The sequence below is a fragment of the Canis lupus genome, chromosome 14, assembly GCF_048164855.1.
Source record: "Canis lupus baileyi chromosome 14, mCanLup2.hap1, whole genome shotgun sequence".
Lineage (NCBI taxonomy): Eukaryota > Metazoa > Chordata > Mammalia > Carnivora > Canidae > Canis > Canis lupus.
Window position 1 is genome coordinate 24,491,515 of NC_132851.1, and position 14,388 is coordinate 24,505,902.

At 38.6% G+C, this 14,388-nt stretch overlaps 1 protein-coding gene across 33 annotated transcripts in view; it reads right to left on the minus strand.

The window, feature by feature from the left end:
• Window positions 1–14,388, minus strand: part of TATDN1 (TatD DNase domain containing 1) — a 65,450-nt gene that overhangs the window by 43,086 nt on the left and 7,976 nt on the right. For 13 of the 33 annotated variants that reach the window (XM_072774431.1, XM_072774433.1, XM_072774432.1 and 10 more), the window contains 2 exons: window positions 5,545–5,610; window positions 3,192–3,241 (listed from right to left, as the gene is read on the minus strand). In XM_072774431.1, the coding sequence (XP_072630532.1) occupies window positions 3,192–3,241; window positions 5,545–5,610 (116 nt within the window). Of the gene's footprint in view, window positions 1–3,191; window positions 3,242–4,853; window positions 4,966–5,544; window positions 5,611–6,330; window positions 6,455–14,388 lie in introns of those variants that run through there. The other 20 variants (XM_072774436.1, XM_072774451.1, XM_072774434.1 and 17 more) reach the window with 3 other exon arrangements.

Below are 14,388 nucleotides of genomic sequence, written 5' to 3' on the forward strand. Positions count from 1 at the left end.
TAGAAGGATGGTGGCTTCCACCATCAACCTAATAGAGTAGCGAGTATCTATGCAGGTACAATACTAAGTGCTTTGCTCTCCAGCTTTATTTAACTCTCACAATTCCCCTTAATTAGGCATTATTATTCTCAAATTACAGATGCGAATACTGATGCCTAGAGAGATAAGCACCCATGTTACAAAGCTCTGGAGAAGGAAGCTGGGGCTGGAACCCAGCTGTGTGATACCATAGCTGTGCTTTTAATCACTACATTGTAGCTGCAAGGCACTACATTAGATTCTGATTTGGAACCACCTCCAAGTAAATTCTGTTTCTGCCATTCTTACATCCGAGTGTGTATGTTTCCAATGTCAGGATTAAATTACTCATGGCTGACACGTGAAAATTTAGGAGCTTGGTGTTTCAGAGTTTGCAGAAAAGCATTTTATAAAGTGATTTACCATGCAGAGAATAACTGGATAATCAGCAATGAATGCTGTCACTTTTATCCATTCTTATTACTTGTGAACAGTGACTCTACATTTCAGAGCTGGGACTACAGAATTCGGAAGCCAGCAGGGTCATTAGTCTGTTACACCTGAAGTTATTCAACTGAGAAGCCGCAACTACATATCCTGACGCCACACTGTCCTAACCTCCAGTGTACATATGTGGGTTCGCCTGATATTTTTTTAAATACTAATTAAAAAGTATCTCATCAAATAATTTGACACAGTTAATACTCATTTGCTTAGAACTCTTTAAAAAGTGGAATTTCCCTGATAATCAAATAAGTACTATAAAAATTAAAGTGTCTTTGAAGTTATTTGAAAAGGTGTATCCATACTATAAAAGCTAAACTTGGTGACAGATACACGTCTTTCTGATAACCACTGAATTCTAACAAATGATAAATTATGTTATAAAATTTATTAAGAGTTGCATCTTGAAAACCAAAAAGCCTCCACCCCAAGATTGCTAGAACTCATACAGCAATTTGGTAGCATGGCAGGATACAAAATCAATGCCCAGAAATCAATGGCATTTCTATACACTAACAATGAGACTGAAGAAAGAGAAATTAAGGAGTCAATCCCATTTACAATTGCACCCAAAAGCATGAGATACCTAGGAATAAACCTAACCAAAGAGGTAAAGGATCTATACCCTAAAAACTATAGAACACTTCTAAAAGAAATTGAGGAAGACACAAAGAGATGGAAAAATATTCCATGCTCATGGATTAGCAGAATTAATATTGTGAAAATGTCAATGTTACCCAGGGCAATTTACACGTTTAATGCATTCCCTATCAAAATACCATGGACTTTCTTCAGAGAGTTAGAACAAATTATTTTAACATTTGTGTGGAATCAGAAAAGATCCCGAATAGCCAGGGGAATTTTAAAAAAGAAAACCATAGCTGGGGGCATCACAATGCCAGATTTCAGGTTGTACTACAAAGCTGTGGTCATCAAGACAGTGTGGTACTGGCACAAAAACAGACACATAGATCAGTGGAACAGAATAGAGAACCCAGAAGTGGACCCTGAACTTTATGGTCAACTAATATTCGATAAAGGAGGAAAGACTATCCATTGGAAGAAAGACAGTCTCTTCAATAAATGGTGCTGGGAAAATTGGACATCCACATGCAGAAGAATGAAACTAGACCACTCCCTTGCACCATACACAAAGATAAACTCAAAATGGATGAAAGATCTAAATGTGAGACAAGATTCCATCAAAATCCTAGAGGAGAACACAGGCTACACCCTTTTTGAACTCGGCCACAGTAACTTCTTGCAAGATACATCCACGAAGGCAAAAGAAACAAAAGCAAAAATGAACTATTGGGACTTCATCAAGATAAGAAGCTTTTGCACAGCAAAGGATACAGTCAACAAAACTAAAAGACAACCTACAGAATGGGAGAAGATATTTGCAAATGACGTATCAGATAAAGGGCTAGTTTCCAAGATCTATAAAGAACTTATTAAACTCAACAGCATAGAGACAAACAATCCAGTCATGAAATGGGCAAAAGACATGAAGAGAAATCTCACAGAGGAAGACATAGACATGGCCAACATGCACATGAGAAAATGCTCTGCTTCACTTGCCATCAGGGAAATACAAATCAAAACCACAATGAGATACCACCTCACACCAGTGAGAATGGGGAAAATTAACAAGGCAGGAAGCCACAAATGTTGGAGAGGATGCGGAGAAAAGGGAACCCTCTTACACTGTTGGTGGGAATGTGAACTGGTGCAGCCACTCTGGAAAACTGTGTGGAGGTTCCTAAAGAGTTAAAAATAGACCTGCCCTACGACCCAGCAATTGCACTGTTGGGGATTTACCCCAAAGATTCAGATACAATGAAATGCCGGGACACCTGCACCCCGATGTTTATAGCAGCAATGTCCACAATAGCCAAACTGTGGAAGGAGCCTCGGTGTCCATCAAAAGATGAATGGATAAAGAAGATGTGGTTTATGTATACAATGGAATATTACTCAGCCATTAGAGATGACAAATACCCACCATTTGCTTCAACGTGGATGGAACTGGAGGGTATTATGCTGAGTGAAGTGAGTCAATCGGAGAAGGACAAACATTGTATGTTCTCATTCATTTGGGGAATATAAATAATAGTGGAGGGGAATATAAGGGAAGGGAGAGGAAATGTGTGGAAATATCAGAAAGGGAGACAGAACATAAAGACTCCTAACTCTGGGAAACGAACTAGGGGTGATGGAAGGGGAGGAGGGCGGGGGTGGGGGGGTGGGGGTGAATGGGTGATGGGCACTGAGGGGGGCACTTGACGGGATGAGCACTGGGTGTTATTCTGTATGTTGGTAAATTGAACACCAATAAAAAATAAATGTATTATAAAAAAAAAATAAACCCTTAATTGAAAAGTGGAAAAAAAAAAAAAAAGAGTTGCATCTTGAGAAGCCTGGTAATTCAGATAGGCTTTAAAAATTTTTTTCGGAGACTTTGACATTTACATTTCTACTCACATGAAAGAACTATCCAAGCATGAGGTCTGTGTCACTTAAATTTTGATATATTTCATTTACTTGCTAATATTACTTGTTGACAATGCACAAATGCCACGTGTGGCATTAGCTCTTTCTCTTCTATTCTACAGTCTCTTAACCAAATTTAATTATTTGAAAAACATTTAATGAAAACAAAATGTTACCTTTTTAACTCCAATCTGGACAGCCCTCTCTATTACATCTTGTAAATCATCTGTGAAAAGCAAATCCACATTAAGAAAACCTGGTAAAAAAATTTCACTTACTTAGCCCTTCTTGAAAGAAAAATACAGAGAAACAATTATATTTACCAAATCAATTCTGTTTGATAAGTACTTACCTAATAATAATCAGCAGTAACCTTAAAAAAAGAAACCCAAAAAAGGCAAACTAGATGACTAGTTTTATCCATTTTATTGTATTTTATTTTGTTGATCAAAAAGGAGAAAAGTGCCAAAAATCAGGAGGTTCAAAAGAAAGGTGAATTTGCTCACTATAATTTAATAAGCCGGGCAGCCTGGGTGGCTCAGCGGTTTAGCGCCATCTTCAGCCCAGGGCATGATCCTGGAGTCCCAGGATAGAGTCCCATGTCAAGCTCCATGCAGGGAGCCTGTGTCTCTGCCTCTCTCTCTCTCTCTCTGTGTCACTCATGAATAAATAAATAAAATCTTAAAAAAAAAAGTCACTTGCCTTAAATTTGAAACTTGTTGGTATTGTATTTTTTTTAATAAAAATAAAATAATCATTAAGATTCTTATTTTTACTAGGGCTTTTCAAAATATATCTGTAATGTTTTCCAAAACATGATAAAACATCTTTGTAATTTTAGTTAATGCTGTATTTCTGTAATTTCTATTCCCATAGAAAGGGAAGGATAATTTTTATTTTCTGACAGTTTATTGCTTTTTCCCAAAATTTCGTGTTAAATAACAACAAGCTTTTCTGGGGAGATCAATAAAAAGCTAAGCTTTCAGAGACATAAGGTAATGGATAGCAAAATCAAACAATTCTAGAATAAAAATCTACTTATTAATTTCACATTTAATTATCACAGTAAATTTGGTTAGAATTCAATTATAATTACTTCTAGAGTAGCTATATAATTTTTTAGACAAAAAATGTCAATTTAATGAACTTAAACTAAGACAACCAGTTTTGCTAAATACTATAAACCACTCATACTGATATTGATGACAACAAAACTTATTTCATAAATACATGCATACAAAATTATACAGAGTCACAAAGCATGAAAGCTGTTAAGTGCTACAAAGGCAAGAAAATCAGAAGATAATTTTTTCAATTGTCTATAGTACCTAACATTTTTTAACATAAAACAAAAACATTATCTAAACTTGTAAATGAAGTAGAAAATTTAAGTTTTGCGGTAAGGCTTATAAAAGCTTAAGTTTAGCTTTCTTTTTTTCAAGTAGCATCTAACATTCCCTGTATTTAGAGAAGCTTTCATTAAAAGCTTAATGTATCTTTATCTGTAAAGATACTACATTTAGTATCTACCTAGAAGCACAGTAAACTTAGCTTTGACTTAATTGTTGAAATGTGTAGTTCCACTTCACCCAGACCACAAAATCAAATTTTCCTGTTCACATTTATATAATAACAAGTACAGGAATTTTCTGAGGCAATATTCATAAACCGGTTTACTGGAGAAATTCTCCTTTCAAAAATGTGTTGTCACCATCATTTCCTGCTTACTCCAGCTGACAAAACACACTTTTTGAATGAACTTGATAGGATAAATATAAGCCATTTTGCTTTTGGCTATGCTTTCCACCACTCTTTAAGAAACCACTGTCTATTCTCACCTATCCCACAGGCATCTGGAATCTGGCAGGAGTTGGATGCAAAGAGGGAAGGCAGGGAAGTTAGGGCAGCAGTGCACCTGCTCCTTAATCACATTACTGCTTTGTCATTCAGCTGAAAATGTTACCAAAAGACAAGGTATTATACTAATGTTCAACCGCATGTGATTTTTTAAATTATATTCAACTGCTTAAAAGACTAATCAATTAACTGTTGTTTGGCTTTTATGCATTGGTTAAAGTTCTATATTTGAAATTATAAACCGCCTCAGGGGAGGCAGCCTTGGTAACACTTTGTCATTATAATAAGGTGCTTTATAAATGCTCATGGCTGTGGTTTACCCATAGAGCTTACATATGTTTCACTTTGTGTATAGTTTTAAACAAGATGTACAATAAATCCTTTAATATTTCAATGATAAAGTAGATCATGCTTTTCATGATCACCTTAAGGCATAAAATTTATCTTCACAGAGAAACTATCTTAATAAAAGAAAACATTTATCAGAGTGCCTGGGGGGCTCAGTTGGTAAAGTGTCTGCCTTCAGCTCAGGTCATGATCCTGGGGTCTTGGGATCCAGCCCCAGGTCAGGAATCCCTGCTCAGCAGGGGGCTTGCTTCTCCCTTTCCTCCCCACTCCCACTGTCTCTCTCTCTCAAATAAATAAAATCTTAAAAAAAAAAAAAAAATTTACCTTGATGCTTCTGAACTCCCCTATAAATTCCTCTGAACATAGGATCTGTCAAGTTGATACCGATATCTGTGGAAAGCAAAAATAAATAATTATTAAGAGCTTCTATTTTAGGGGCACCTGAGTGGCTCAGTGGTTGAGCATCTGCCTTTGGCTCAGGTCATGATTCTGGGGTCCCGGGATTGAGCCCCCCACCAGGCTCTCTGCAGGGAGTCTGCTTCTCCCTCTGCCTATGTCTTTGTCTCTCTCTCTCTGTGTCTCTCATGAAAATCTAAAAAAAAAAGTTAAAAGAGCTTCTATTTTAAATTTCTATGTTAAATACAAGCTCCTGTTATTAAATTTTTCATTCATTTAAACAAAATCTAAGTGCCTACCACTTGTCAGTTACTAAGCTAGACACCTGGGATACAAACAGGAATAAGATAGAATTCTATTCTCAAGAAACTCAACGCAGAATTGGGAAGGCAGACACATTAACAGACAATTTAAAAATAATAAGCAGACACTGGCACTGTGGGACACAGAGGAGAGACATCCAACCTAGCCTGATAGATGGCCTAGAAGTTTCCACAAAGGATCCCTGAACTGAATCAGAAAGGATAAGTTAGAGTTTCCCCGTAGAAGAGGGGAAACTGCAAACAGAGGAAGCAGAAGCAGTGCATCTGGGATGTGAGAGAGCAGTGACTGTGAAAAGCCATAGGCTGTTCTGGCTGCTGGAGAGAAATGTAGGGCAGGGAGTGGCCACAAAAGTCTAGACTCAGCTATGTTACACATCTGTCTTTAAAATACCAGATACAACAAGAAGCACAGATGGCTTTTGGCAGAGTAGTAGATTTGTCTTCTGGACATCTCATTCTGGCGTCTTTGTAGAAGGCAGGATCTGAAGGGGGCAAATGGAGTCAGCATATCTCATCTGGAAACAGGAAAGAGCTCATATTTACAATGAGAACCTCTATCGGGGTGATGTAAGTAGAGATGCAGAGAGCAGAATAAATTATTTCTTTTATTCACCAAATACCATGTAGACCAACTCTGTGTCCTTACTGTGGACATAAGGAGTTAGGGGATACAGAATAAGACCCAACACTAGGTCCCTGTCCTCCAGGAATTTATAGTCGATATGGGAACTACAAATATACTGTGTTATGTTAGACTAAGCAACACAAGGCAAGAAAGTTTTTATTACAATATTTCTAGAACCTAGCATAATGGTTGGCACATAATAGGAGCTCTATATATGTTAAGTCTATAAATAATTATTACATGCATGGGAGCACAAAGAAGGGGCTAAACCATTTTCACAAAGATGAGAGAAGCTTCACAGCAGAGCTAGATCTTGAACAAAGGTAAAGCTTACAAACTGATAAATGGAAAGGGCATTCTACAACATGGACATGTGTGGACACATACTGCATCTAGAAGACAGAATTCACTGAGCCTACAGAGCAGTGGTCCTCAGTAGAAAGCAATTCTGCAGCCCCTCTTCTTCTAACCTCACCCTTCCACAACACTTAGCAATGTCTGTATGCATTTCTACTTGGCCCAACTGAGGGGAATGCTAGTGGCATCCAGGGTTGAGGACAGGGATGCTGCTAAATATCTGGCAACAAAGAGGATAACTTCCCAAAAGAAGGGATCATCTGACCCCCAAAATCAAGTGCCATTCTTTTTTTTAATTCAATTAGCCAACATATAGTACATCATCAGTTTTAGATGTAGTGTTTAATAATTCATGAGTCGTGTATATAACACCCAGTGCTCATCACACCACGTGCCCTCCTTAATGCCCCATCCCACTATCCCATCCTCCCTCAGCAACCCTCAGAGTCTATTTCCCAGTGTTGAGTCTCTCATGGCTTATCTCCCTCTCTGATTTCTTCCCACTGTTTTCCCTCCCTTCCCTTATGATCCTCTGCATTATCTCTTACATTCCACATGAGTGAAACCATATAACTATCTGGTTGACTTACTTCATTCAACATAGTACCCTCCAGTTCCATCCACATCAATGTAAATGGTAGGTATTCATCTTTTCTGATTGCTGAGTAATATTCCATTGTATGTATACATCACTCTTCTTTATCCATTCATCAGTTGAAGGACATCTTGGCTCCATCCAGTTTGGCTATTGTGGACACTGCTATGAACATTAGGGTACAGGTGACCCTTTGTTTCACTACATTTAGATCTTTGGAGTAAATACCCAGTAGTGCAATTCCTAGGTTGTAGAGTAGCTGTTTTATTTTATTTAGTAGCTCTGTTTTAAACTTGAGGAACCTCCATACTGTTTTCCAGAGTGGCTATATCAGCTCCCATTCCCATCCTCCACAATCCTCACCAACATTTGTTTTTCCTGTCCTGTTAATTTTAGTCATTCTAACCAGTGTAAAGTGGTATCTCATTGTGGTTTGGATTGTATTTCCCTGATGACAAATGATGTGCAGCATTTTTCATGTGCTTGTTGCCCACGTGTATGTCTTCTTTGGAGAAATGTCTGTTCATGTCTTCTGCCCATTTCTTGACTGGACTGCTTTTTGGGTGTTGAGTTTGAGAAGTTCTTTATAGATCTTGGATACTAGCCCTTTATCTGATATGTCATTTGCAAATATCTTCTCCCATTCTGTAGGGAGTTTTGTTGACTGTTTCCTTTGCTGTGCAGAAACTTTTTATCTTGATGAAGTCCCAATAGTTCACTGTTGCTTTTGTTTCCCTTGCCTTTAGAGATGTGTCTAGTAAGAAGTTGCTGTGGCCAAGATCAAACAGTTGGTGTGCCTCTATTCTCCTCTAGGATTTTGATGGATTCCTGTCTCACATTTAGGTCTTTCATCCATTGTGAGTTTATCTTTGTATATGGTGTTAAGAGAATGGTCCCGTTTCATTCTTCTGCATGTGGCTGTCCAATTCACCCAGCACCATTTGTTGAAGATACTGCTTTGTCGAAGCTAAGTTGACCACAGAGTTGAGGGTCCATTTCTGGGTCCTCTATTCTGTTCCATTGATCTATGTGTCTGTTTTTATGCCAATACCATGCTGTCTTGATGATCACAGCTTTAATATAGCTTGAATTCAGGCACTGTGATGCCCCCAGCTTTGGTCTTCTTTTTCAACATTCTGGTTCTAAACAAATCTTAGGATTATTTGTTCCAGTTCTGTGAAAAAACTTCCTGGTATTTTGATAAGGATTTCACTGAATGCCTAAGTTGCTCTGGGTAGCACAGACATTTTCACAATATTTATTCTCCCAAACCATAAGCATGGAATGTTTTCCCATCTCTGGTGTCTTCCTCAATTTCTTTCATAAGTGTTCTGTAGCTTTTAGAGTACAGATCCTTTACTTCTTCGGTTAGGTTTATTTCTAGGTATTTTATAGTTTTTGTAAACAGGACTGATTCCTTAACTTCTCTTTCTTCAGTTTCATTTTAGTGTACAGAAATGCAGCGGATTTCTGTGCATTGATTTTTGTATCCTGCCACATTGATGAATTGCTGTAGTTCTAGCAATTTTGGAGTGGAGCCTTTTGGATTTTCCACATAAAGTAAATGTCATCTGTGGAGAGGGAGTTTGACTCCTTTGCCAATTTGAATGCCTTTTTTGTAGTTGTTGTCTAACTGCTGAGGCTAGGACTTCTAGTGCTATGTTGAACAACAGTGATGAGAATGAGCATTCTTGTCTTGTTCCTGATCTTAAAGGAAAAACCCTGTTTTTCCCCATTGAGAATATTCACTGTGGGCTTTTTGTAGATGGCTTTTATGATACTGAGATATGTTCCCTCTATCCCTACACTTTGATGAGTTTTATTTTTTTTTTTAATTTTTATTTATTTATGATAGTCACAGAGAGAGAGAGAGAGGCAGAGACACAGGCAGAGGGAGAAGCAGGCTCCATGCACCAGGAGCCTGATGTGGGATTCGATCCTGGGTCTCCAGGATCGCGCCCTGGGCCAAAGACAGGCGCCAAACCGCTGCGCCACCCAGGGATCCCACTTTGATGAGTTTTAATTAAGAATGTTGTATTTTGTCAAATGCTTTCTCTGCATCAATTAAGAGGATCATATGGTTTTATTAATGTGATCTATCACCTTGATTGATTTGTGAATGTTGAACCACCCTTGCATCCCAGGAATAAATCCCACTTGGTTGTGAATAATCCTTTCAATGTATTATTGTTGGACCCTATTGGCTAGTATCTTGATATTTTGATATCCATGTTCATCAGGGATATTGGTCTGTAATTCTTTTGTTGGGGTCTGGTTTTGAGATGAAGGTAATGCTGGAATAAGTTCACAGAATAAGTCTGGAAGTTTTCCTCCATTTCTATTTTTTAAAAACAGCTTCAGTAGAGTAGGTATTATTATTTTCTCTAAGTGTTTGGTAGAATTCTCCTGGGAAGCCATCTGGCCCTGGACTCTTATTTTTTGGGAGGCTTTGATTAATGCTTCAGTATCCTTGCTTGTTAATGATCTGTTTAGGTTTTCCCTTTCTTCCTGCTTGTTTTGGCAGTTTATAAATGTCCTTGTTGTTGGTTGTTATCTCTCCTCTTTCATTCATGATTTTGAGTCCTTTCTCTTTTCTTTTTGATAAGTCTATCTAGGGATTTATCAACATTATTTTTTTCAAAGAACCAGATTCTAGTTTTGTTGATCTGTTCTCCTGTTCTTCTAGTTTCAAATTCATTGATTTCTGCTCTAATCTTTATGGTTTCTCTTCTCCTGCTTGGTTTAGGCTTTATTTGCTGTTTTTTTCCAGCTCCTGTAGATCTAAAGTTAGCCTATGTATTTGAGATTTTTCTAATTTTTTGAGAGGCTTGTATGGAAATGTACTTCCTTCTTAGGAAAGCCTTTGCTGTATTCTAGCAGTTTTGAACAGTTGTGTTTTCATTTTCATTAGTTTGCATGAATTTTTAAAATTCTTAATTTCCTGGTTGACCAATTCATTCATTACTAATATGCTCTCTAACCTCCAAGTGTTTGAGTTCTTTCCAAATTTATTCTTGTGATTGAGTTCAAGTTTCAAAACACTGTGGTCTGGAAATATGCAGGGAATAATCCAAATATTTTGGTATTGATTGAGACCTGACTTGTCATCAAGTATATGTTCTGGAGAAAGTTCCATGTGCACTCGAGAAGAATGTGTATGCTGCTGCTTTAGGATGGAATGTTCTGTATATATCTGTGAAAGCCATCTGGTCTAGTGTTATCATTTAAAGCTCTAGTTTCTTGGTTGATCTTCTGCTTAGATGATCTGTCCCCTACGATTAATGTATGATTATCAATGTGTTTATTAATTGGTTGATATAATTGGCTGCTCCCAAATTAGGAGCATAAATATTTATAGTTATCTTTTTGTTGGATAAACCCCTTAAGTATGATGTAATGTCCCTCTTCATCTTACTAGTCTTTGTTTTAAAACCTAATTTGTCTGATATGAGGATTGCCACCCCAGCTTTCTTTTGCTATCATTAGCATGGTAAATGGTTCTATTACTCCCTCACTTACAGCCTGGAGGTGTCTTTAGATCTAAAAGGAGTTTCCTGTAGACAGCATATGGATGGGTTTTGCTTTATCCAATCTGATACCCTGTGTCTTTTGATTGGAGCATTTAGCCCATTCACATTCACAGTAACTATTGAAAGATAGGGAGATGCCTGGGTAGCTCAGTGGTTGAACGTCTGCCTTTGGCTCAGGGCGTGATCCCAGATTCCCGGGATCAAGTCCCGCATCAGGCTCCTTGCATGGAGCCTGCTTCTCCTCCCTCTGCCTGTGTCTCTGCCTCTCTGTGTCTCTCATGAATAAATAAATATGAAAAAATAAAAATAAAGTTACTTAAAAAAAAGATGGGAATTTAGTGCCATTATACTAATGCAAAAGTCTGTTTATGTAGATTGTCTCTGTTTCCTTCTGATCTATGTTATTCTTGGGCTCTCTCTTGGGTTATAGGATTCCCCTTAGTATTTTTTTTTTCTTTTTTGCAGGGCTGGCTTGGTGCTCATATATTCTTTCAGTTTCTCTCTGTCCTGGAAGCTCTTTATTTCTCCTTCTATGCTGAATGACAGCCTTCCTGGATAAAGTATTCTTGGCTGCAAGTTTTTCTCATTTAGTACCCTGAATATATCATGCCAGCCCTTTCTGGCGTGCCAATCTCTGTGCAGAAGTCTGATGTCAGTCTAATGCTCTTACCTCTATAGGTTAGGAATCTTCTGTCTTGAGCTGCTTTCAGGATTTTTCCCTTTATCTCTGATATGTGCAAGCTTCACTATTATATGTCAGGGTGTTGATCTATTTTTATTGATTTGGGGAGGGGTCCTCTTTACCTCTTGGATATGAATGCCTGCTTCCTTCCCCTTCTTAGGGAAGTTCTCAGCTATGATTTGCTCAAATATAACTTCTGCCCTGTCTCTCTTCACCCTCAGCCACCCCAATAATTCTGATGTTGGTTCATTTTATGGCATCACTGATTTCTTGAAACTGCTCCTCATGGGCTATTACTTGTTTTTCTCTCTTTTCCTCAGCTTCCTTCCTTTACATCAACTTATTTTCTATGCCACTTATACTCTCTTCTGCCTCATTTACTCTAGCTTTCAGAGCATCCAGTTTAGACTGCATCTCAGAGCATTAAGGTCAGGATGATTAGATCTCATTTCTGCACTAAGACATTCTCTAGTGTCTCTTATGCTTTTTTTTTTCAAGCTCAGCTAGTAACTTTATAATTTTTATAATGAATCCTATCTCTGACATTTTAGTTATATCCCTATCGATTAGATTTGTGACAGTATTACCTCTGGTCTTTTCTTTTGTTGTGAATTCCTCCTTCTAGTCATTTTGCTCAGAGAACAACAGAAGAACAAGTGAACAGAATCAAAAATACAACCACGAGCAAAGCAAAATGCACATTAGACAACTCTGAAGAGGTCAGAAACCAAAATAGAAAAAAAAAAAATGGCAAAGGAAAAAAAAAAGGGGGGTAGGGGGAGAATATAATGTCAAAGAATGGACAAAATAGGGGTGGGTGATCCACTTGTTCCAGAGTGTATTTTGGTCTGTGTGTTAAAAAGACACTAAATCCCAAAATTTTAAAGATAGTAAAATTTATATATATACAAAAATAAAACTGAATAGAGTGAAAGGAAGCCAAAAATGAAGAATATATCTATAAAATGTAAATGTAAAAAATGAAAGTTAAAAAAAAAAGACTTAAAAACAGAGTTGATATAAGAAACTAGTTGAAAAGGGGAAAAAAAGGAAAATTTTAAATTGAAAGATAAATGAATCATGAAAAAAAAAAAAAACCCTCAAATTCTATATACTGCTTTCCCCAGAACTGGAATTTTAGTCTTGTGAGGTCTGTAAACTTGCAGTGCACCTGTTCTTCCAGGTGGTCTTCTGGAGGAGGGGCCTGCTGCACTGCTTTTTAGGTATCTCTGCCTGGACAGAGTTGTGCTGCGTCCTTCCAGGGAGCCAGGCTCAGTGTAAGCTGTTCCTCTATGGCTTTTGTTCCCTAAAGGCTTTGCCTCCTTAGGATGAATATAAAGGTGGCCATGCCCTGGACTCCAGCCCCAGAGCCAAAACCTAGCAGTCCCCTCTCTTCAGTAAACCCTCAGGGATAAAAAGTTTTTACTTTTGAGTGTGCCAAACTCTGCAGACCCCTACAGTACCCCTCCACACCTACCTTTCCAGAGAAGCTGCAGAGTCCTGTGTTACTGCACTTTGTAGGTACCTGGCACTGAGAGCAGGCACAGGTTCGTGCCCACACCCCTCTGCCCCTCCCAGGGGATGGCAGAACGTCCCCAAGTTCTAGTCCTCTGCAGGGTCCCCAGGCAGACAGTGGTTACCCAATTGGGCCCGGCTTGCAGTTTATGACAAATCAAGCTGAGAGCCCGTTCCTGGACTCACTGACCTAACCGGTTTCCCTGCTCCACTGCTTGGGACCTCTACTGGTTCAGGCACCCCAAGAATTCTGTGACTCCAGGGATCCTGAGACCACACTGTCCCACCTAGAATTCTGCCTCTTTCACCAGCTGAGCACCTTTCAGGGAGGGATGTCTCTTACTGGAGCATAGTTCTAATCTTGCTCTCTGGGGCTCTATCATTTTCTAGCAGCTGGTTTACAGAGGTTCCCTCTCCCTGCCATTTATCTTCTTATACCTCCCCTTAGATTCACTTCTCTACATCTCCTACCTTACAAAAAGTGGTCACCTTTCTACTTGTAGAGTTCCAGATATTCTTTTCTTAAATCTCAGGCTGCATTCATGTGTGTTTAGAATGGTTTGATAGTTATCTAGCTAAATTCAAGGGACCAGATGTAGCAACGTCCCCCACTCTTCCTCCATCTTGCCCCCCCCACCCGAAAACCCTAAAGTGCCATTCTTGATAAATCCTGTTGTAGAGTACAAGGGAACCAGGGGAATAACAAGATGTGAAGTTAGACTGTGATGGCTATGGGCAATAAATAACACCTTCTTTATTTAAAATATGCATTAGGAGGGCAGCCCTTGTGGCTCAGTGGTTTAGCACCACCTTCAGTCTGGGGCGTGATCCTGGAGACCTCGATCGAGTCCCACGTCGGGGTCCTTGCATGAAGCCTGCTTCTCCCTCTGCTTGTGTCTCTGCCTCTCTCTGTGTGTGTCTCTCATGAATGAGTAAGTAAAATCTTAAAAAATAAATAAATAAATACAAATAAAGTAAAATAAAATAAAATATTAAAAAAAAATATGCATTAGGAGAATCTCCAAGTTCATGATGGTGGAGGGCACTTGCCCGCCAACTGACCCTTACATTACTTCTGCTTACTCTCAGCTTCCTCTTGGTATAGTCTCACTCTGATTTCTGCCAAGCTGGCCTCAGTAAGCTGG